This window comes from Megalobrama amblycephala, linkage group LG7 (assembly GCF_018812025.1).
Source record: "Megalobrama amblycephala isolate DHTTF-2021 linkage group LG7, ASM1881202v1, whole genome shotgun sequence".
NCBI lineage: Eukaryota > Metazoa > Chordata > Actinopteri > Cypriniformes > Xenocyprididae > Megalobrama > Megalobrama amblycephala.
Genome location: NC_063050.1, coordinates 18,232,314 through 18,257,916, shown reverse-complemented (window position 1 = coordinate 18,257,916; position 25,603 = coordinate 18,232,314). Strand labels below are relative to the sequence as shown.

The following is a 25,603-nucleotide window of genomic DNA, read 5'->3' as shown; positions in this document are numbered from 1 at the left end:
AAAATCAAGCAAGACAAATGTAAGTAGAAGTGCACTAGGTTAACTGACTCAATTTGTCACATTCCATTGGTGATTTAGTGATCTGTGTGGTTAAGATGTGAATATATGCTTCTTCAAGATGTCTTGCAGTCTCTGTGACTATGGTATGCCATTAAAACAGTCATTAACGAACGGCACAATGAAATGTCCAAGCACTTGAAGCATAATTACCGAAAAGAAAGAAGCACAGCTCTGTTGTCAAGGACTGGTGCGATCCTTAAGATTTTGTAGCGGGAACGCAACCGTGAATGAAAGAAACTGTGTTTTGTGACACGTTCGTAATAGCAAAGGCTTGTCATCTTTTCTGACAGCCCCAAAAAAAGAAAAAAAATTGTCACACCTTCAAAAGATGACTAGACAGAGATTGTGCTCTGTTTTCTTTTGACTTAAAGGGGTCATGTTATTTTTTATTTAATGTTTCTTCTGCCTGAAGTCTACATTTATTTACATTTATGCAAAGCAGATGCTTTCATCCAAAGCAATTTACAGTGCATTCAAATTCCCTGGAAATGGCATTGCTAGCATCATATTAATCATCACATCAATATCATATTATATTATATAGCATCATATTAATATTAGTATTATTAGGAATGCATTGCTAGTGTCATGTTACCAGTTGAGCTTAAGTATGGAGGACTGAGAATAATAAATAATAATTATTGAAACCTGGCAGATTTTATACATATATAATATATATAATAATTATTAATGAATTTTAATTTTAATACATAAAATTGTACTTGTTTAGCTAATTATGGCAGTCTGAAATTAGTTTTGAGTAAATGTTGCATAAATAAGTTTTTAATTAACATTTGACATTAAATTTTTAGTGATTTTGTGTATTTATACTTATTTATGTATTTATAAATTATATATAAAATTAATAAATAACATATTTATAACATCTGCCAATAATTATTAGAATATATCTACAGTATATATATATATATATATATAATATATATATATATGTGTGTGTGTGTGTGTTCTAATATGTTCTGTATATATATTCTGTGAATATATTTTCTGTGAATATATACACAGCATATATTCATTTAATTATAATATATATAATTAATTTTGAAGTTTTATTAGGTGTTAACAATGAGATTATGTGGTTTTTATAATCAATTAACACTGCTTTTGTCATTATATACAAGATGGACAAAATTTGTCACCAAAAAAGTGATTCGGTTTAACCAAAATTTTGGTTTTACCGAATGACACTTTTGGTTATACCAAATGACGATATTTTCAAACAATGCTAACAGTCTGATATCTAGCTAGCAAAAGGAAAATCAAACATTTTATATTTAGTACAAGTTTTTAAAATATTACAACATTTTCCATGTTTTATAGCGGTTGTACCGAATGACCTGATATTTCGTGTATGAACAAGTGAAAACATGAATTTTTCAAATAGTTCAAAGAGTTAGTTACTTTGCTTCACGACCATGTGGTCCTTTGCAGGTGTCTGAATGATGCCACATCCTGTCACATGATATTGACCGCATGACTTGATCCAAAATGGTCCCTTTATATTGGTTACTCCGAATGACATCAATGAAATTAATTTTTTCGGACATTCTTTCTCATAACAAAGCAACAATTTCTACACATAATTTTAATACCATTTTGTACTGTGTTGACATATGATGATATAAAATCATGCCCGAATAAAAAATATATACATTTATTACATTTTAAGATATTTTAATCACAAATGAAATGGCTGTATTGGCCTTTGGACGGTTAAACCGAATGACTTCTTGACACTTCAAAATCTTCAAAATACCTTTATATGTAGCAAAATATAATTAAAACTTTTGGATTCAATAGAAGAGTTCTAGTTGTACTGCCTTACATATACAGTACAGTCCAAAAGTTTGGAACCACTAAGATTTTTAATATTTTTAAAAGAAGTTTCGTCTGCTCACCAAGGCTACATTTATTTAATTAAAAATACAGTAAAAAACAGTAATATTGTGAAATATTATTACAATTTAAAATAACTGTTTTCTATTTGAATATATTTCACAAAGTAATTTATTCCTGTGATGCAAAGCTGAATTTTCAGCATCATTACTCCAGTCTTCAGTGTCACATGATCCTTCAGAAATCATTCTAATATGCTGATCTGCTGCTCAAGAAACATTTAATGTGTACAATTGTACAAAATATTTGTGTACAATATTTTTTTTCAGGATTATTTGATGAATAGAAAGTTCAAAAGAACAGTGTTTATCTGAAATCTAATCTTTTGTAACATTATAAATGTCTTTACTGCCACTTTTGATTGATTTAATGCATCCTTGCTGAATAAAAGTATTCATTTCTTTAATTTCTTTTCAAAAAAATAACAATAAAAATTCTTACTGACCCCAAACTTTTGAACGGTAGTGTATAATGTTACAGAAGCTTTGTATTTCAGATAAATGCTGTTCTTTTGAACTTTCTATTCATCAAGGAATCCTGAAAAAAAAAAAGTACACAACTGTTTTCAACATTGAAAATAATCATAAATGTTTCTTGAGCAGCAGATCAGCATTTTAGAATGATTTCTGAAGGATCATGTGACACTGAAGACTGGAGTAACGATGCTGAAAATTCAGCTTTGCATCACAGGAATAAATTACTTTGTTAAATACATTTAAATAGTACACAGTTATTTTAAATTGTAATAATATTTCACAATATTACTGTTTTTTACTGTATTTTTAATTAAATAAATGTAGCCTTGGTGAGCAGACGAAACTTCTTTTAAAAACATTAAAAATCTTAGTGGTTCCAAACTTTTGGACTGTACTGTGTATATATATATATATATATATATATATATATATATATATATATATATATATATATATATATATACACACACACACACACACACACACACACACACACACACACACACACACTTGATTATAAATATATTTATATAATTTTAAATATTTATTGACACTTTTAATGGCAGATTTAAATAGATGGTTATTTTGCGAGAAAGTTTTTGTTCGAAAATGTGCAGTATGTTTTCATAATGAGCTTTATTTCTAAAGATCAAGGAAAATTTGATTCCCTTTTAAAGTAATGCATCAGCCGTGCGCACATACCCACACAGGTCCTGCCATCTGGAGCCAGCTGCAGACCTGGGGAAGGGCACTGGCAGCGAACCTCTCCTTTCATTACTTCACAGCCGTACTGGCAATTCGCCATGCTGCATGTCCGGGCATCTGACAGAAAGATACAGATACCATGTTTAGCACTTATGATACAATCATATATTTCCTCCACTTACATTACCACAGAGAACCACTTAAGTATACAAGACGTACATGGAAAACATAATGAACCTATAGATGTTCCATATATAAGCCAAGCAAATTAACACAGACAAAAGATGAACAGCCATTAAACGGGGTGCAAGGCCACAGGTCGGAAAAGGGAACACGCTATTCCATATTTAGCTTCATGGCCTTGAAGGAAATGGGCAGTGAAGCAGATAACCTTGCGTTATTAGATTGTGCAGTGATCTATTAGCCCTGCGGAGAAACAGCACTCCACATTCTCAACTAGTGTCGAGGGGGTCGTCAGAGTACAGCCCAGTTTCCACGAGACAGCGAGGTAAAAAACACTCCAGAGAAAAGGAGATGCTACATTGTTCCTGCTAATGCAGAATGGAAAAACAAACTCAATTACTCCCTAAAGTCTTGAAGGAAATAAAATAAGAAGGAGATGCGTTACGAAATCTTTAGCAATAGATCAGTTCTGGGCCAGGTTAAAATGTCACAATTAAATCAATTAAAAAAATTGTGTAGAACACATTACATCAACAAGTTGAATTTTCAAGTCGCCATATTTGACACGTACAGTATATGACATACAGTGTTAAAGCATTTTTTTCCATCTAATGACATGAAGTTATGAATAATTTGAGCCTGTGCAGACTTTGATCAACACCCAACCTCTCCAAACTATGCAGTAATCTGTGATCCAAGCATTGACAATCATTGTACCACCCACATCACAGGGGCCGCTCCATACTTTGATTAACTCTGTGATTCAGTGGTGTTTGCTAAAGTGTGAGCTGTGGGGAGGTGAGAAAATATTTATCAGAGAGCGGAATCTTGAAGCCTCTGGAAGCACACTTAGCACCAGGCAAGCACAGGCACAGTCCACTTGGCGTAGGGAGGATAGCTTAAGGCCAGCAATAAGACTTAGCCTTTACTGGCAGGGTTGAAGTTCACAGCTTTCTCATATTTTGGTGAGTCATTTGAAAGCTCTCTGCAGGGTTTAGGGACACCCTGTGCTCTTAGGATGATTTGTGTATGGGAGAAGAGAGTATAAAAACACATATAAAATACAAAATAAAATAAAATACGGGAAGGAAAATTGTGACTTTCTTTTCTTCCTACAGGGAAAAATAAAATGCATAAAAAATGCATAAAAATATATATATATATATTTAAAATGCATAAAAAAATGAAATGATATAAAATAAAATACAGATATTGCCATTTTCTTTTTTTCTTTTTTTTTAAATGCACAATTTTTAAAAAACAAACAAACAAAAAACAAAAACAAAACAAAACAAAACAAAACAAAACAAAACAAAACAAAACAAAACAAAACAAAACAAAACAAAACAAAATTGTGATTTTCTTTCTTTTTTTGCATGTGGAAAAAATAAATCTAAAATAACAAAAAAACAACAAAAAAACCCAGAAAAAAAAAATCGAATTTTTGAAAAAAATTGTTGAAAAAAAATAAAACATTTTAAATGAAATAATAATAATAATATTAATAATAATAATAATAATAATAAAAGCAAACAAACAAAACAAAACAAAACCCAGAAGAGAAAATTGCAGTTTTTTTATTCATGTGGAAAAATTGCCATTTTCTTTTTTTTCTTTTTTTCAATGTGGAAAAAACCTTTTAAATGCACAAAACAAAACAAAACAAAACAAAACAAAACAAAACAAAACAAAACAAAACAAAACAAAACAAAACAAAACAAAACAAAAAACAAAACACAGAAGAAAAATTTACTTTTTTTTCAATGTTGAAAAAAAAACCTTTTTAAATGCACAAAACAAAATAATAAAAACAAAACAAAAAGAAAACAGAAGAAAAATATTTTTTTTCAATGTTGAAAAAAAAAAAAAACACTTTTAAATGCAAACAACAACAACAACAAAAAAAACCCAGAAGGGAAAATTGCAATTGTTTTTCTTGTGAAAAAAAAATTCCATTTTCTTTCTTTTTTTCTGTGGAAAAAATAAAACCTTGCAAATACATATCATTAAAAAAAAAAATAAATAAATAAATAAAATAAAATAAAATAAAATAAAATAAAATTTAAATGAAACTATAAAAATAAAATATTTTTAATGCAGTTTTTCATTTATGATTAATAAAATAAAATAAAATAAAATGCAGAAGGAAAATTGTGATATTCTTTTTTTTCAATGTGGATAAATTAAAACCTTTCATATGCACATTTAAAGAACAATGCTGCTCTTTGTTCTCTTTTTTAAGTTAAGCTATGAAATTAAAACTATTTTTAACAAGCAAAATTTTATGCTGAATGTATTTTTGTATTATCTGATTTTCCTTTGTAAAGCTGTTTTGGTACAATATACTGAAAAGCCTATAGAAATCCAGCTTGTAGAAACAATATATACACATTGCGGTAGCACTATCATCTGTTCCAAGCAGAGCCCTGAAGAGCTATTGAACGAGGCAGCGATTGACACAGTTGGACACCACGTGCAAAACAACAAGACGTGACTCACTTCCACAGCTCCCATCAGGTAACAGCATGTAGCCGTTTAGGCAGTAGCATTTGTAGCTCCCGTATGTGTTCATGCACCTGTGTTTACAGGGCCGAGGCTTGAGGCCACACTCGTTCAAGTCTGCAGACAGAAGAACAGAGAGGGGGAGGTTAGAACATCCTCATGTGAGAGGGGAAGGCCGAGAGGGGCAGGAATTAGACTTAAACCAGAGGTCAAATTTGAAAGGTCAATCCTTTCAAACCTGTGAGGCGGCGTCTGCGGGAAGAAGGTGAAGCCGCAGGCCACCGTGTCTGGGCAGGCCCACCTCTGAGCGCCTCGCTCCACAGGACGCTGCACTTTAACAAACCTGCACTTTAGCTTCCAAGACTCTACGACTGACGACTGGTTTTGATACTGACACACAAAACGTAACTTCTTTCTTTTGATAACTCTGCAAAGGTCAACTATGCTCTCATTACCAGACTTTAAATATTTTAAAATATTCTAAACTTTGAAGCTATTTCTAGGCTTTGAACACTAACCTTACTGCCATATAGTAGCAATTTTAACCATAACCACCTTAAAACTGTAACTTCAGGACAGCAGATTGGGTGCCAGACCAAGGAAGTAAATCAATAATAGAGCTACGCATAATAGAAAAATTCATATAAAAATTAAAAATGCAATCATCAATCACTTTGTAATGACATTATTAACAGTGTTGTTACTGTTAAATAAAACAAACTAAAATGATTAAAAATCATTTTCAATCATTGAAATAAAGGAAATTAGAATTAGATTCAAGAGAAAAACAAATAAAACAAACGTAAGTTGAGGTACTATAATGACTAAAACTCAAAATTAAATAAAAATAAATGAAGCTAAAGATTATAAAAATTAAAAAAACTTTCACTAAAACTAAAATTAAAATGAAAACAGAAAATATGAAAAATACAATTTTAAAATATTAATAAAGACTATAATAGTATGCTAATAATACTAAAATAACACTGAATTGCTGAACTGAAAACTATATTGTCAATCAGTTTATCAATGATAATTAATTATCTGGTGTCTTCCATTTTACAAAATAAATAAATAAATAAATAAAAGTTTCTGCTTTTCAGTGTGTGAAAATTTTAAACCAAATTCTGTGCAATTTGCCCTAAAATTAATGATTTCAATTTGATCAATAGTGGAAAAAATATTTCAATATTCTTAGTGAAACAGATATTGTATTTTCAATTAGCTTATCATAGACTATTTTTTATTAAAGGGTTAGTTCACCCAAAAATGAAAATTATGTCATTTATTCACCCTCATGTCGTTCCGCACCCGTAAGACCTTCGTTCATCTTCAGAACACAAATTAAGATATTTTTTGATAAAATCCGATGGCTCAGTGAGGCCTCCATTGACAGCAAGATAATTAACACTTTCAATGCCCAGAAAGCTACTAAAGATGTATTTAAAACAGTTCATGTGACTACAGTGGTTCAACCTTAATGTTATGAAGCGACGAGAATACTTTTTGTGCCTCAAAAAACAAAATAACGTCTTTATTCAACAATATCTAGTGATGGACGATTTCAAAGCACTGCTTCATAAAGCTTCGAAGATGAATCAGTGGTTTTGAATCAGTGGTTCAGAGCGTGTATCAAACTGCCAAAGTCACGCCCCCCAGTGGTGAACCATTGAAATTTCGAAACACTTATGACGTAACGAAACCTCATTTACTGAAATCATGTGACTTTTGCAGTTTGATACACGCTCCAATCTGATTTGAAACAGAAGATTTGTAAAGCTTCGAAGCTTCATGAAGCAGTGTTTTAAAATCACCCATCACTAGATATTGCTGAATAAAGCCGTAATTTTGATGAAAATTCATTATTTTGTTTTTTTGCCGCATAATAAGTATTCTTGTTGCTTCATAACATGAAGGTTGAATTTTAAATATGTCTTTAGTACCTTTCTGAGCATTGTTATTGCTGTCAATGGAGGCCTCACTGAGCCATCGGATTTCATTAAAAATATCTTAATTTGTGTTCTGAAGATGAACGAAGGTCTTACAGGTGTGGAACGACATGAGGGTGAGTAATTAATGATTTTTTGGGTGAACTAAGCCTTTAATTTATTAATTTTGATTACTTGATAAATTATTCTTTTATCTATTTATCCACAACATTACGTGATTTTTTAATTGTTTATCCATTCCTCAAATGATTATTGACTAGCACAAAAGTAACCTTTTTGTTGAGACCTCATTCAAGAGGTTTTCTTTCACCAAGGCAAAGAAATGCTTCATTTTTATTTGAAATAAAGACCACATGGGTGGGATATAGCTTAAGCCGTGCTCAACCATATAACCACATGGGTCATCAGCTGGGCTTCATATCACTTACATCTCAATATTGTAAGTTTATAGGCCAGACACGTAGCGTGATGCCTGCAGTCTCATGCACCAGACTGAAAATAGATCCTCCTGGCTGGCGTACATGAGTGTCTTTGGCATGGCCCAGTTCTGAGAGAATGGCGCCATCTTTAGCGGCCGGTTATGCACGGAATGCATTCTAGAGAAGTTCATGCTGGCTATATTTGACAGGTGGCACAGATTTAAATAGATGCATGGCACAGTGTATTAATGGTAATTGGCAGCGGTGGGAGGTCACTCGACTGGGATGATTAGCAGAGGTGTGCGAGGACAGCTACAATCACTGCTCAAAATCATCCCACGAGTCGACTATTAGGACCAACTAAATCTCTCGCTTTCAAAGTTGAATCAAAATTGAGTCTAAATCTTTAACACCTTTTCAAACAGTACAACATTCCTATAAGCAGAGATTGTAGCTGTGAGCTGCTGAAGCCGTGATTACGCACTCAGATTCAGAATTTAAATTCCCAATTAGGCAGCAATTTCATGATGATTAGGGACATAATTGAATAACGTTGACCCTTTCCTGGACACGTTCTTTTCTGGTGGATTTCATCTGGGCATTTGCAACACTTTGTTAATACAAACATTAGTTACTATTATGGAGTGGTACAAGAAAAAAGTCTTCTAGGGAAAGAATCATGGTATTTTTGTCATTAATTAATTTGTCATTCTTTGTATGGACAATTATTATTTTTATTACTTTTACTATCATACATCAAGATATCATATCATTTAGTAAAAATAATACAAAATAAAATGTAAATGAATTAAATTTATGGTGTGTGTCATTAACCCTCTGGAGTCTGAGGCTGATTTGGGGCCTGGAGAAGTTTTGACATGCCCTGACATTTGTGCTTTTTTCAGTTGTTCATAAACATATTAATGGAAAAAGTGTCATTACACTGTATTCAGCACCAACTAGGCTACCATAATATGTGAGGAACATGTATGTACATGTTTGTTTTTTTGAAGGAATAACGTTTATGCGTGGTTATTGAAAAAAAAAAAAAAATAGTCACTGAAATAAGGCCAAAAATATATATTAAATCTGTGTTTACAAGACTTCTGGGTATTGGAGGTTGTAGGCTAGAGTTTTTGCTTCAAAATTATGTAAAAATTATAATGCCTACTTGTTCATTTAAAACAATATATTGATTTAGTTTTTGTAAGACACTTTTTGTCAAGAAACACAGTATGCGTGGAGGCGTGAATCATCATGAATAATGGGTCATTTACACCTGAGAAGACAAAAGAATCGCATAAAGAACTTCTAATGGTGCTGCATAATAATGAGGCCTTCAGGTAGGCTGTGAAAAAAACCCTCTGTAATCATGTCTCAGCTCAATTTAAAATAATGGTATTCTATTATATTCTTTAAAATATAATGTATTTCTGTGATTTAAAGAGTCTGACTATAGGTTTGAAATCACATTAATTGCATGGATGGGCAGGCAGAACATTCTGCCAAACGTCTGCTTTTATGTTTCATGGAAGAAAGAAAGCCATATGGATTGCAATGAGGGAGAGTGAATAATGACAGAATTGTAATTTTTGGGTGAACTATGAGCTTTAAGAAAAAATAATGTGGAATACAGTTCCAAAAAACTAAATATTTAATCAGACCTTACTCGCTATACGATATCAAATCATCTGTAAAATCGCAGAACCTCTACTGTACACGTCTGCCTCGCATTTCCTTGTCTATATGTCATTTTTCTGAAGTCTCAGTGTGGTTCAGGCTCTCTAATTCAACTCTCTAAGCAGCGAGTAGACAAATTCATCTCAGAAAGATGTTTAAGAAAACAAAGCAACTCCTGTTTCTGTCAAGGGAGGTGAAGAGGAGACTGACCCATCACAGGAGACTCAATGGCCCTTTGCTAACTAAAATAAAGCTGAAAACAGCAGAAATGAAATGTCGCATTCCCAGAATAGTGATACTTGACAGGAGACAGCTCTGAGCTGCAACACATGGCAAACTAATGATAAGAAATAATAATAATAATAAAAAACCTAAACTGTCCAGTTTGGAAGAGAGAAAACGAAGGGTAGGAGGTGTGAAGGTGTTGAAAACCAAGAACAGAGAGCAGGTAGACTAAATAAGTTTACACCGTATAGAAAGTGTGACCGCAGACTATTTCTGAGTGCTGCACTTATGAGCAGTGAAAAAAACATGAAACAGAGACACAGAGAGAGAAAAACACAGATTAACAAGATTATTTACCAGCCATCATACCACCCTTAAAACATTTACCATGGTAACCAATATTTCCATCAAAATGCCTACATTTATTGTTAATGTAGTAAAATCAAAAATAGATTTTTTTTTTAAATTATTTTAAGTAAATGTGTTTATTCATGCAAAAGTCGATTATAGAGTGTTTTGCACTGGTAGACATTTTTAAGATATATTTTTAATTGCATTTTCAGTCCCTGGATGGATGGATGGATGGGTGGATGGGTGGATGGATGGATGGATGGATGGATGGATGGATGGATGGATGGATGGATGGATGGTGGATTGGATGGATGGATGGATGGATGGATGGATGGTGGGTGGGTGGGTGGGTGGGTGGATGGATGGATGGTGGGTTGGATGGATGGATGGATGGATGGATTGGATGGATGGATGGATGGATGGTGGATTGGATGGATGGATGGATGGATAGATGGTGGGTTGGATGGATGGATGGTGGGTGGGTGGATGGATGGATGGGTGGATGGATGGTGGGTTGGATGGATGGATGGATGGATAGATAGTGGGTTGGGTGGATGGATGGATGGATGGTGGATTGGATGGATGGATGGATGGATGGATGGATGGATAGATGGTGGGTTGGATGGATGGTGGGTGGGTGGATGGATGGGTGGATGGATGGTGGGTTGGATGGATGGATGGATGGATAGATAGTGGGTTGGGTGGATGGATGGATGGATGGATGGATGGATGGATGGATGGATGGATGGATGGATGGATAGATAGTGGGTTGGGTGGATGGATGGATGGATGGATGGATGGATGGTGGATTGGATGGATGGATGGATGGATGGTTAGTGGGATGGATTAGATAGATAGATAGATAGATAGATAGATAGATAGATAGATAGATAGATAGATAGATAGATAGATAGATAGATAGATAGATAGATAGATAGATAGATAGATAGATAGATTTTTTTTTGTGAGGGCAGTTCACTTGAAACTTACAACCCATACTGCAAATGTGATTGAAAAATCTTGACCAGAATCACCTCAGGAGCAGACAACAACAACAACAACAACAACAACATGACAGATAGCTTTTTGAATGACAGGATATTTGTTGGGAACTGAGATAGAGGTCTGAGATAGAGGAGACAGGCAGAAAGTAAAAGAGGAAGAGAGCAGAGGAGAGCAGCCGGACAGCCACTTGAGTGCTCGCAGATGAAAGATGCCCTGCTTTAGAAGTTCAGAGAAACTGACAGACACAGACAGGATGTGTGTGTAGGAGAAAGAGAGCAGGGTGAAACATAACAGCCTCTTAAAGGCTTTATGTGTGTGTGTTTCTGCCAAGGCATGCATGGCTTTCTCCATGTCATTCCGGCCATGCCTGTGGAGGCTTTGGGGATCTGCTAAAAGGAAAGTATTGACTCTTGCTCGGCTAAGCAGACTGCACCATGCACGTGGGCCAGAGGGGTGGCACTTGGGGCGGACGCAGGTGTCATCTCGTAAGCGGTCTTACATGAAAATCACACACAGGGGATTAGCTCACCCTCTGAAGGCACCGCAATCGGCTGGTGGTCCATGGGAACAAAAACAGGAGGGTGACTGTGCCATAATGGGGGGATTACATAGCCCTGCTCTTCTTTAGGAGTGAGGAAAACAGACAGATAACAGCACACAGGATAACGTGGACAAAAAACATGTATAAAAGTATTCCTGTAGAGGAGAATAATAACATTATTCAGTAAAGATTATATGCAAATTAGTAGATACAATGAAACGGTACTGGAAATGCTTTTAGCTTCAGCATTCAGAGCTAAACAATGGGTTTGATTGTGAAAAGAAGGCTATGATAACATTCATTCATATTTTCCCCACCCATATTGACTTGGCAACATCAAACGAGAGCTCCTAAAGGGACCTTTGCAAAAATAAAAAATACAAGACTTTCACATGCGTACGAGAACATTTTTCATGTGCGTACAGGATTTTTTTGTGTGCTTGTGCATTACAATTTCCTATTTTCTTTATCTTTTTTTCCCCCTTCCTCTCTCGATCCCTCCTCTCCCTCCGTCCCCCTCCCCTCTTCCCCTTCCCCCCAAACCGGGACTTACCATGGGGCTCCATGCGAATGGACAGCCTGGATAAATCGGGCTAAACATATAACACTACATCGAATACCTTAAAAAACTGCTCAGGGCTTTGGAGAGGTTTTGTAGGAGTTCGTTAAATAGTGCGACCACCACCTGTATGGGGCTCACTGAGAATGGACAGTGTAGATAAATCGGGCTAAATAGATATCATTTCATCAAACTCCGTAATAAACTCACTCCCCCCTCAGCGCTTGGGAGAGGTTTTGTAGGAGTACCTTAGCCTTGGAATATGCCCTAGTGATACCTCCTGAACAGTGGACAGATTCATCTGTACCGCCTGAACATCAAACAGCCCCATGTAAACCCCCATCGGGTTTATATCCCCCTCCCCCCCCTTCTTCCTCCCTTTTACTTTTTTTTTTTATCATTTTATTTATCATTTATTTTTATTTATTTATTTTGTTTTGTTTATTTATTTATTTTATTCAACTTTTTTCTTTTTATTTCTTTCTCTTTTCTTCCCATTTCTCTCAATAGAGAGGTATATTATACATACATAACTCATGCACTTCATATAATTACATGTAAATAGTGTTTTTGTTTTGTACTTATGTTAATCTCTAATTTATTTGTACTGCACCGTTAATGTCTAGTTTTTTTGTGTTACATTTTCGTTGTATGTCTCATTGTCTTGCTCTAATAAAAAAAAGAAGAAAAAAAGAAAGAAAATGAGAGTATGGATGCACATGAAATTATGAAGATCTATTTGCTGAAAATGTGGCTTTCGTTAGGTCAGTATATCTCTAAAATCACATTAAAGGATTAGTTCACTTTTTTAAATTAAAATTTCCTAATAATTTACTCACCCCCATGTCATCCAAGATGTTCATGTCTTTCTTTCTTCAGTCGAAAAGACATGAAGGTTTTTGATGAAAACATTCCTGTATTTTTCTCCATATAGTGGACAATGGACTCCAAATGGTTGAAGGTCAAAACTGGCAACTGGGAACATGATCCCAGGCGAGGAATCAGGGTCTTATCTAGCAAAAGTCATTTTCTAAAAATAAAAAAAAAAAAAAATATATATATATATATATATATATATATATATATATATATATTTTTTATTTTTATTTTTTTTTTTTTTTTTTTTATATATATATATATATATATATACTTTTAACCATAAACCATAACCATCAAAGTTTGAACTAATTGTTATATGCATGCACTAGCATATTGTATATGACAATTTAGTTCAAACTTTGACCTGTGGAGGGCAGTAATACATTAAACAGCGTCTACACTGCCGGAATTCTAATAGAGAAGAAGAAGAAGAGAGCTAGTTCAAGACGAGCATTTATGGTTAAAAGTATATAATTTTTTTTTTTTTTTTTTTTAGAAAATGACAGATCATTTCTCTAGATAAGACACTTATTCCTCGTCTGGTATCGTTTAAAGCCCTTTGAAGCTGCACTGAAACTGTAATTTTGACCTTCAACCATTTGGGCTCCATTGAAGTCCACTATATGGAGAAAAATCCTGGAATGTTTTAATCAAAAACCTTAATATCTTTTCGACTGAAGAAAGAAAGACATGAACATCTTGGATGACATGGGGGTGAGTAAATTATCAGGAAATTTTAATTTGAAAGTGAGCTAATCCTTTAACCTTATGTCCGCTTTAACGCATCCGCTGTGAAGGCCAAGACACTGCGTTGTGGAATGGGCTGATTTGTTAAGTTTCTTGTGTGCACATGAAAGTCTGTACTTTTTTTTTATTATTATTTTTGCAACATTTCAGAGGGGACATCAAAATGTTTTACCACACAACCTTCCAACGACCATTCACATAAAGAGTGCTTTTCGCAATTCATATAAAAAATTGAAAGTCTTGTCCTGCATTATTTCTTGTCAAATACAGAAATGGGCTGCCAATGCCATTTCTTGTTGAAAGCACAACTCAATTTTGATTTCATGATTCTTTGAAGGAAAAGGTACCATTACATTCCTGATCTGCAGAAAATGGATAGTACAGATTATTTTTATTTATTTTTTTGATAAAAATTAAAGTGGGCAGATTTAGTCTCAGCTGCATAATTACATGGTGAACACTAACCATCATGACTTTAAAAATCCTGACCCCTTTTCTTCTGGAGCAGCTGACATTATTATGGATGATGAACAAGAAAGACAAAACCTAAAAATAGTGGAGAATGACTGACTGAAGGGTTTGGTATTTAAAGTATTTATAGTCCAATGCAACCCTTTAGCTTTCAAAAATACCCAGTACAGTACCAAGAACTGTCTGTGATTAACACTGGAAAAAGATGAGAGGAGGGAATGTCAGTGTTACAGAACAATGTCGGCACTGCTTAATTATATGATGACATGTAAAGAATCCCATATAATCCCCTCAGCTGTGCTTGGCTTTCCAACTCCTAAATAACACATGGAAATGAACAGTGTTTTTCAAAAAACAAAACACATTTACCGTTATTATGCCCCTAGCGTGCTGAAAATCAAACATTTATAATGCAGCTTTCGAAATGTGTGGGTCCATATGTGAATTTTAAGGTTTTGAAACCTTAGGAAAAGATTAAAGAAACCATATTTTACAGTATTTATTTTATCTTTGCCCTGAAGACTATGTATGATGTTAGTCAAAAACAGCTGTAGTTTAGCATTACATGACTTTTCATCCTTCATCTGAGCCTTATATTTATTTTCTATATACTGTAATCAGAATAAGCCAGTGTTCTGAATCTGCATCATGCAAACAATCAAACATCAATATGAACCAACTGAAAAAGCTACAAAACTGTCCAACATTGAGTTCAATCAGACTAAAGGTGATGATACACAGTGCAACTTTTTGAGCAATGTTGCCTGGGCACTTTCCCATTGAGCATGAGCAACAAATTTCTATCTGGATACTTTAGATAGGTTGTGGGTGAGATCCTCCAATCAGAATGCTAGCAGCTGATCATGTGACCGGCTTGGAGCTATCAGAAAAAATTCAAACAAGATGGCGGCCTTTCAGTGGCAGTGGAGCGAAGAAAAGGATCGTGAACTTTAATTTTTTTACGTAAGTTGTCATGTGTCAACCCAAAACAGGGCATTTACATCATTTAATGCTTAAAATACCAACAAGTGTCCAATTTAATGTACGTTGGCTGTAATGTTTTGAGTTAAATACTAAAAAGACGCATTCTGTTGAATATCCACAGTGGTGTAGGCCGTAGGGAGTATGGCACGTGAAAGTAGCCTTTGACGCGATCGACCCGGGTTCGAATCCGCCTTTTGTCAAACTCACTCTTCTCCCTTTTGTCATCACAAATCAGATCAGAAAGGCATTTATATTTAATAAAAATGAAGAAAATATTTGAAATAAAGTGCCATAGATGTGTTTAATAATAAAGTATTTATTTGGTTGGCAATAGATTTGCTCCTCTCTGATTGGTTGCTGCCAACTGTCCGTTGGCCTAATTAGTTGCCCAGTGTCTTACCAGGTTGCCTGTTGACGGCAACACTGCCCAGCAACATTGCTCAAAAAGTTGCCCCGTGTATCATCACCTTAAAAGGTGTACATTTTCTATGAGCCAACCTATATGATAGCTTACTATTTTGCCAAATGACTTAGAGTTTAGCATGAGACTGGAACATCTATTCTGGTGTTATATCTATCATGTACCAAGGACAATTTATGCATGATATTAAAAATAATTTCTTTAATAGATATGCATGATAAGCATTTGACATGGGCTACAGAGAGGATGAGACTGAGGTGCACCGTGGATAACACATTATTAGACGTGCATTCACCAAAATGCAGATCTATCTTCGTATCTGAAAGAATTTTACAATATTTGATGCCCCATAATGGATTCCTGACAGACTCTGGGAACAGCAGGTAAGCAGATTCTCATTTACAGAGACCTCCGTTGAAAATTAGCATCTTATTAAATTGATTTGATCCACGGAGAGCTGAATGCAGCTCAGTGTCACTCGACTCCTAAATGGATTAGCGCTTTAATGAGTTTATTTGTTCTGGGCAAAGATGCCCATCTGCCTCAGATCATCTCCATGACAGTGATGTTACTGTGAAAAGCAACTGCAGGCATCGCTGTCAAAATGGAGTAGATCAAAGGAGGCGAATGCTAATTGTGCTTTAATTATGACTATTTCCTGTTATAAAATCGATAGTTCAGATTCCACACATCAGTGAAGTATTAATGTGGCAACTGTATTTTCATAATGCTAATATGAAGCTTGCAACAGCTTTAAATATGGTTCATCCAATCAGAATTTACAGTCAGAACCAGTGTTGGGGAAAGTTACTTTTAAAAGTAATGCATTACAATATTGCGTTACTACCTAAAAAAAATAACTAATTGCATTATAGTTACTTTTTATGGAAAGTGCATTAGTTCTGTTTTTAGCAAATATAAAAGCCTTTTCACATCAAAAGTGAACTGAATAAACCCTGCTCACATGTAGAACTACAATAACCATCATGTTTACACAGAGCACACAACTGTGCACTTATTCCTGATTTCTTTTAGCATAGGGACAGGAGAGGTGTCAGTCAATAAATAGGAAAACAAAGTAAGTTGCGTTAATTATTTTGATAAAGTAACGCAAATATTATGTTGTAAACTTTACGTTACTTGAAAAAAGTAATCTGATTACTTGTGTTACTTGTAATGCATTACCCCCAACACTGGTCAGAAGTATCAATTTTAAAAAACTATAGTAAAAACTTTGTGATGCACAGCCTCTTGTGGCTCATTGCTTTATTACAGTTGCTCTTCATGGTATTTTACAGGCTGAACTTTGAGTTACATGAACTGCTGTACTACACGTCACCAGGGAGAGCCGTGTCTCTGTAAAGACCAAGACGACAAATGTCAACCAATTTCAACTAGAAAAAAAATGCCTTCAACATGGATTTCTATCAAATGTACAATATAACTTAAAGGATTAGTTCACTTTCAAATTAAAAATTCCTTACAATTTACTCACCCCCATGTCATCCAAGATTCCAAGATGTCCATGTCTTTCTTTCTTCAGTCGAAAAGAAAAGAAGGTTTTTGATTAAACATTCCAGGATTTTTCTCCTTATAGTGGACTTCAATGGAGCCCAAATGGTTGAAGGTCAAAATTACAGTTTCAGTGCAGCTTCAAAGCGTTCTACATGATCCCAGATGAGGAATAAGGGTCTTATCTAGAGAAACCAACACTCTTTTTCTATATATATATATATATATATAGTTTTAACCATTAATGCTCATCTTGAACTAGCTCTCTTCTTCTTCTCTATTAATTCCCTGTTAAATGTATTACTGCCCTCCACAGGTCAAAGTTTGAACTAACTGTTATATACTTGCACTAGCATATTGTATATGACAATTTAGTTCAAACTTTGATCTGTGGAGGGCAGTAATACACTTAGCAGTGTCTACACTGCTGGAATTCAAAAAGAGAAGAAGAGAGCTAGTATATATATATATAAGACCCTTATTTCTCATCTGGGATCGCTGTAAACTGTAATTTTGACCTTAAACTGTTTGGGCTCCATTGAAGTCCACTATATGGGAATAGTCCTGGAATGTTTTCATCAAAAACCTTCATTTCTTTTCAACTGAAGAAAGAAAGACATGAACATCTTGGATGACATGGGGGTAAGTAAGTTATCAGGAAAATTTAATTTGAAAGTGAACTAATCCTTTAAAGGTAAAGTGTGTAACCAGCCAAACCATGCTCAAAACATATCATATATTTTAATAGCACTACAGAAGAACCCAGTGCCCAGTCACATACTTGTGACATGTTTGCATATAAAACTGGGATACGTGAAAGTATTTTAAGATCGAAAAATGACACGCATCACCTTTAAATCCCAATTTGGTTATTTAACTTTGTGGGTGTTATCCCACCTCATTGCGATGGATTTAGTACTAAGCTCTTTATCATTGTTTCTGTTCAGCTCTGCCCGTGGTTTCTCTGCACTAATCGCTTGTGGCGGATCCTTTTAACATTGAGGCCCTGGTTTATAAAAGGGTTGCATGTATAAAAAAAATGGCTGAGCTGATATTTGCATTGCAAAATATCAACTACGATTTCACAAAGGATTCAAAATAATCTTGAATAATATTAGCAATAATTACAATATCGTACAAGTGATTGGGCATCTTGTGTGGTATAAATTAATTTGCATGCTGATTTCTTTGCAATAGATAATTTCAATGAACAAAAACACTTAGCGGCTTGAAAAACACTTCAGTCAGTCACAGTGAAAATTAAAGGCTTGATTATTTCCACTGATCATTTTAATATGCCACCCAGGTGTCCGCGCTAACCAGCACCTGTCAAAGTTTTAAACACGCAAGACAAATAAGCCCTCGACATGACAATCATCTGTCGTTACCTCTCAAAACCACCTGATTCTTTTAATCGCTTTTGCCATGAAAGCCTAGTGAAGCTGATAGAAACGTCATCTGTTGTGAAAATAAAATGAAATAAAATAAATCATTTCCACCCGGTACAGCGATGCTAAAGAAGTCTCATCGTCTTGACATGAAACCGTGACGCAAGGGAAAATCGAAAAGATTCTATTCCACATTCCAGAGGGGATTGTTTTCCCTTTCCTTCCCGTCTTTTAATTACACCTTCTCCCTTTGCCTTCCAAGGGCACAGAATCCTCTGTTTAAGTCTCCCAGCCCTCTCCTCTCAAATGGAAATGTGCCGTTTTAAATCAGGGGTTATCTCCGACGCCAGCGTTCTTCTGATGAGACAACTTCAGACAGAATTTAGTCCCCTGGCTCCGTTTTATTTTCGGTACAGCGTTCTTAAGGCAGTAATTGAGATATTATCTGCTTAAGGGAAACCTCACATCCTGAATCACTATATCACTCAATACAACAGCCCATTATTGCCGATACATTGTTCTGTGTAGACCTACAGGGTGACATCTAGATCCAGAGGCCTTTAAATAAACGCAGTGACAAATTGGTGCTTTGGAATAGAGAGGTTGTATGCACACTTCATCACTTACCTTGGTTGCACGTTTTTCCTGTATAACCTGGATGGCACTTGCATTTGCTGGGTCCCACGCATTCTCCATGTTTGCATCCGTGCTGACATACCGCTGTAGGCAAACAGATCATCAGTATCATTTCACACCAAATGTCAGAGTCTATGCAGTAGACATGGAAACATGTAACAAAAAAACAGCCTTAAGTTTTTTGTGCTAGGGAAAAAAACAACCTTTCTGTGGGAAATAAGCGTCCGTACAATTAGACCTTGAGGATATTGTGGCGAGAGATCCACGAAAACATTGTTTTGGAACGCTGGCCCCCTACATCAATAATTCATTGTTTGCCTTGGTCATTTTAATGAACCGAATGTACGGTCCACCTCACTTCTGCTTTATGACTCATTACATCTCACATTTGGATTGGGAAGCAGCCTAGAGCTGTGCAACATCAGAAACCTTTAAGATCCTAGACTGGGGGAAAACATCCTCAGAGTTGATATGGGGTAAATTCTGTCTCTGCCATCTTCAAAATAGAGACAAAAACAGGCACATTTCAGAAAACTAAAGCTAAATACCATCACATACTACTCCTCCCAATGTTGTCAAAAGGATTCTGTGTTTGCAGCCCTGCTGCTGAATAACAGCACAGGAAACGGATCTGTCTTTTATAGCATGCCAGATTAGGATTAGAGCGGCGCAAATCAAATTTGTTTAGTTTAGTATGTTTAAAGTAGTATGTCAAAGATGGTATATTCTTCAGTGAAATTGTGGTTAAAGTATGCTTCCAAGTACATTTTTTACAGTTACACTACTGCTCAAAAGTTTGGGATTGGTAAGATTTTTAATGTTTTTAAAAGAAATTTCGCCTGCTCACCAAGGGTGCATTACTTAATACAGTACAATACAGTCAAAACAGTAATATTGTGAAATATTATTACAATTTAAAATGACTGTTTTCTATTTTAATATATTTTAAAATGTAATTTATTCTTGTGTTGGCAAAGCTGAATTTTCAGCATCGTTAATCCAGTCTTCAGTGTCACATGATCCTTCAGAAATCATTCTAATATGTCAATTTGCTGCTCAAGAAACATTTATTGTTTACAATTATACAAAATATTTGTGTACAATATTTTTTTCAGGATTCTTTGATGAATAGAAAGTTCAAAAGAACAGTGTTTATCTGAAATCTAATCTTTTGTAACATTATAAATGTCTTTACTGTCACTTTTGATTGATTTAATGCATCCTTGCTGAATAAAAGTATTAATTTCTTTAATTTCTTTTCAAAAAAATAAAAATAAAAATTCTTACTGACCCCAAACTTTTGAACGGTAGTGTATAATGTTACAAAAGCTTTGTATTTCAGATAAATGCTGTTCTTTTGAACTTTCTATTCATCAAGGAATCCTGAAAAAAAAAGTACACAACTGTTTTCAACATTGAAAATAATCATAAATGTTTATTGAGCAGCAAATCAGCATATTAGAATGATTTCTGAAGGATCATGTGACACTGAAGACTGGAGTAACGATGCTGAAAATTCAGCTTTGCCATCACAGGAATAAATTACTTTGTAAAATATATTTAAATAGTACACAGTTATTTTAAATTGTAATAATTGTTTATAATATTACTGTTTTTACTGTATTTTTAATTAAATAAATTAAGCCTTGGTGAGCAGACGAAACTTCTTTTAAAAACATTAAAAATCTTACCGATCCCAAACTTTTGAGCGGTAGTGTATATAAATATGCCACAACATGGGTCTTAAGTTTAGTATGAGTAATACTGAATATATTAGTTTGTTAATTTTGTAATTAAATGTTTTTATCATTATATAATATATAATAATTGTCATTATTATATTTCTTATTATATGTTTATTTTGTTTTTGTATTTGTGGAAAAAAAAAAAGGTTAAAAAAAAAAAAAGTTACTTGATCACCCGCAGTGCAGCATACTTTCCATTTTTATTTGAAGTACATGAACTGGAAGCAAAAACGTCCCTCCCTCTATGTTCTGTTTTAGTTTCCTTTTCACTCTGTTTGCTCTGTTCACGTGTTCCTTAGTTCGCTAGTTAGTCTTCTCGGCTGTTAATTAGTTCTATCACACCTGTTCTGTTTCACACCAATTACTTTTCATTAGTTCTTTGTTCGGTCTCGTTGATGTTAGTGTGGTTGTTTCAGTTTATTTCTCCTAAGACCTCTTGTGTATTCCTTGTTTATTTAAAGGTGCTAAAGAGGATGTTTTGTTTTATACATTTTTGCAATATTACTTGAAACTGTCTTTACTAACTGATAAAAGACTATTTATTAGGTGCACTGAAAGGAATAATATTAATATACATCATCTGTGCACGAGGTAGGGCCTTAAAAACATCAGCCAATCGTTTACGCGATCATCGTGTAAATGATTGGCCCTCTGGCTCGTCAATCACTACCATGACGTTCCTTGTGAGAGACGCCCGGCTGCGCGCTCCAGTAACTTTCCACACTCCACAGGCGCTGCATGCAATGTTTTTGTCAGGAGACAGGAGTAACAACTGCAGATTATGAGTTACCTGCGGTGAGTCCGACATAATGAATCCACTAACACGACACAGCGTATGCCGGTGGTAAACACTCGTGTTCCAATACTCGTGCACGAGTTTTGGGAGGCGTTCCCTTGAAATGAGCTGTGAAGGAGGGGGGTTGTTCTTACGCATGCACTCATTTCAAAATCTCACTAACAGTCTTTGGTTTCTCAGTCGACGAAAAGATCCTCTTTAGCACCTTTAATATTAAAGACTGTTTTTGTTTCGCTACTACTTTGTCATGCGCTTCAATACCAACCACGATACCTGTTATCGGTGTTAATGTTATTTTAGCATCATTGAGATACTATTGTAGTTATATTTACATACACACATATATACAGATAGCTTTTTACAGGAAGAAGTGTCAGTGCTGTTCCATTCAATGTTGAAGGCTTGAAACAGTTCATGAGTAGTTAAATGTCTCCCAGTTAGTTTGAGTTTAATGTGAGATAAAAAAATATTCATTATTGGGTTCGAATCTGGACTCTGACCAGACCAAAAACTTGAGCCTGATGAACTTATCAAGCCACTTCTTGGTTGTCTTGTTGAAAAATAACATCTGACGATTCCTCGCTAGATATTCTCCCGTACTACAAAGCATTAAATAACTTTTCACAGTGAAGCAGCTCAGCAATAGAGGGTACGCAAGTGACGTCACCCTCGGCCGTTATGACTGCGGTTACGCCCATTGAGTGGCAAAAAGACTGAGTGGCAACATTGATTTTCAGCGTGAATGCCACGAAAACACACAAAACCCATTCAAAATGGGAAAAAGCTTTGCAATTGACTGTACAAATAGATTTGACAAAAAAATCTGAGGTATATTTTTACAGACTGACGAAAGCTACAGAAAAAAGAAGCAAAAGGATCGCTGCAATCCAGGCAGAGAAATGCTGATTTGCAGTTATCTTTTTGTGTCAAAATGTTGGATTTTGGGGTAAAATCATACCGTATATATTGTATTATTATATATTGTGTTGACAACTCATCAATTAAATATTTCCAATCTTATATTCTGCATAATTTTTTAATATTTTATAATAAATAAACACTGAAGAACTGTACAAGTTTTAAGGCTGGACGGTATATATAACATTGATATAGGCTAAGTGATCACTCGGATTTAGACCTATCTATACTGTATTTATATGCGTATGTATTTCCCTGGCATCGAAATCAGGCACATATAAATGTCAGGAAACACGATTCCTGGCTGCATGTCAAATAAACCTAATCCATGGATTTTGACAAGTTGTAAGGAACACTATCAAGCCCAAGCCCTTTAGCGTTTCGCAGTGTCCCCTATCAAATCCAGTCATGCAGCAGGCTCTTTTGCCACTCAGTCCAGCTGAGGGAGCATGCCATGTTCCTGCGGGAAAGTGACGTTAATGCATACCATCTATACCAGCAGCAAAAAAGGCCCCACACACAATGACACTCTTAGAGATTGTTATTGTTATATTTCTAAGCAGATTTTCCATTCTGGAGCATCACCATGCAAATCGTCATATATTCATATTTATTTGACCTCAAGTAACAATTTTTAAGGTTTATTTTTACTATAATAACCCTGCTTGTAACATTAGGCTGGACTAGAGTAGGCCAGGCTTACAGCAGAGCACTCAGTGGTGGTTTATACCCGAGTATGCAGTCGGCTGAGACTAATTTCCATTGAAAGCTTCATTGAGTCTCCAATTATAGAGGCCTATCAGAGCTGTTAATTTTCCTCACTGGTGCCATTCTCAGAATGAATGAGGAGCTAAGAATACACCACAAAAACAAAATACAGGAGACATGATAGGGAAAAGATGATATATATTTCCATTTAAGTATATAAATTAAATAATTAAATATAATTAAATGTAATTTTTTTAAAAACCCCTTGACCTCAGATGGTGAAAGCAGAAAGCTAGATCCTTTTTTGTAAAGACACATGGATATCTACTTTCAGCCTGATCAAACTGCATGAAGGCGGAAAAGCATTAGCCCAATCTGGCAAAATGGTGAGATAAGAATCAGCCCGTCTCATTCCACCTTATTAGATTGAGTAAGCTAATCAAAGGTACATGTTCACCTCGCTTTTAACCTGTGTTATTCAATATAGAGGTTAGACAGTAAGATCAAACCCTGGAACACAAAAGGACAAACATGGGCCCTAATTTGGTGGTAAACCCCAAGCTGGCAGAGACAAACAAGGAAACCGGCAGAGTTCTCTGACATTGAGAGTTTATCCTGGCGGCTGCCTTATCTCGCTGGCCAGACAGTTATCAAATGTGATGAAATCGTGGATTAATCCTGGTGGGACGCTGTGTGATCACAGGCAATGGTTATATTTTTAAGTGCTGACGAATGAAGAGCTTAAGGACGGGGCTTTAAATGGAAACCTATCTGCTGCGGTCCGGTTCAGAGAAATGCCGACACTTGGAACACAAACCACAGGCGAAACGGGCCAAGGGAAGTACCCGTTATTGACAAACCACATCAAACGGTCCCGCTGGCTTCAAAACGCCTCGCTCCTCTCTCACTGCAAGCACTCCTCTACCCCTGGAGACTTTCATTCTCGGCATAGCATACCTATCAATCCATGCGCTCTGATGACGCATGACCGGATGGCAGCTTCAAAGCAATATGTCAGAAAGTGTAACTGGTGAATTCTATGAAAAATAAAATTCAGGATAAGTCTCGCTAAGAAATTGAAAAGCTAATAATAATTTTTACTAGTAGTAAAAATCAATAAATTTTGCAAAGCATATCCGCGCAATGTCCTAGTGGATCGTGCCAGACCTGTAATGGCCATTCAAATTGTGCCCCCTTAGATTTTTGTTGTTTATGGAAATATATATGTAAGACTATAATATTTATCATTTTAAATATTTTTTATTTATTTTATTTATTTATTATTTTTTATTTAAGTTTCACACTAAAAAACTACACTACAATATCTAATCTAAAAGTAAACACACATATTATATATGAATAAATAAATAAAACAGACAAACAAACAAATGAATAAATATATATGACAAATTTAATTAAAAATATATTAAATGTTAACTTTAATATTTATAATATTTTTTATATTTATATTTAAGTTTAACTATATATATATATATATATATATATATATATATATATATATATATATATATATATATGACATAAATTTAATTAAAAGTATATTAAATGTTAACTTTAATATTTATATTTTTTGCTTTTATATTTGTTTAACTAAATATATAAAGACATAAATGTAATTAAAAGTATATTAAACATTAACTTTAATATTTATAATATGTTTTACTTTATATATATATATATATATATATATATATATATATATATATATTCATTTTTTATTTGTTTGTTTATCTGTTTTATTTATTTATTCATATATAATGTTATGTGTGTTTACTTTTAGATTAGATACTGTAGTGTAGTTTTTT

The 25,603-nt window shown here is 34.6% G+C and overlaps 1 protein-coding gene across 7 annotated transcripts in view; it reads right to left on the bottom strand.

The window, feature by feature from the left end:
• npnta (nephronectin a) overlaps positions 1 to 25,603 on the bottom strand; it is a 68,188-nt gene that overhangs the window by 17,225 nt on the left and 25,360 nt on the right. For 3 of the 7 annotated variants that reach the window (XM_048196300.1, XM_048196295.1, XM_048196297.1), the window contains 4 exons: positions 19,602 to 19,694; positions 12,002 to 12,094; positions 5,841 to 5,960; positions 3,156 to 3,275 (listed from right to left, as the gene is read on the bottom strand). In XM_048196300.1, coding sequence (XP_048052257.1) covers positions 3,156 to 3,275; positions 5,841 to 5,960; positions 12,002 to 12,094; positions 19,602 to 19,694 — 426 coding nt within the window. The remainder of the gene's footprint in view (positions 1 to 3,155; positions 3,276 to 5,840; positions 5,961 to 12,001; positions 12,095 to 19,601; positions 19,695 to 25,603) is intronic. The other 4 variants (XM_048196296.1, XM_048196298.1, XM_048196299.1 and 1 more) reach the window with 2 other exon arrangements.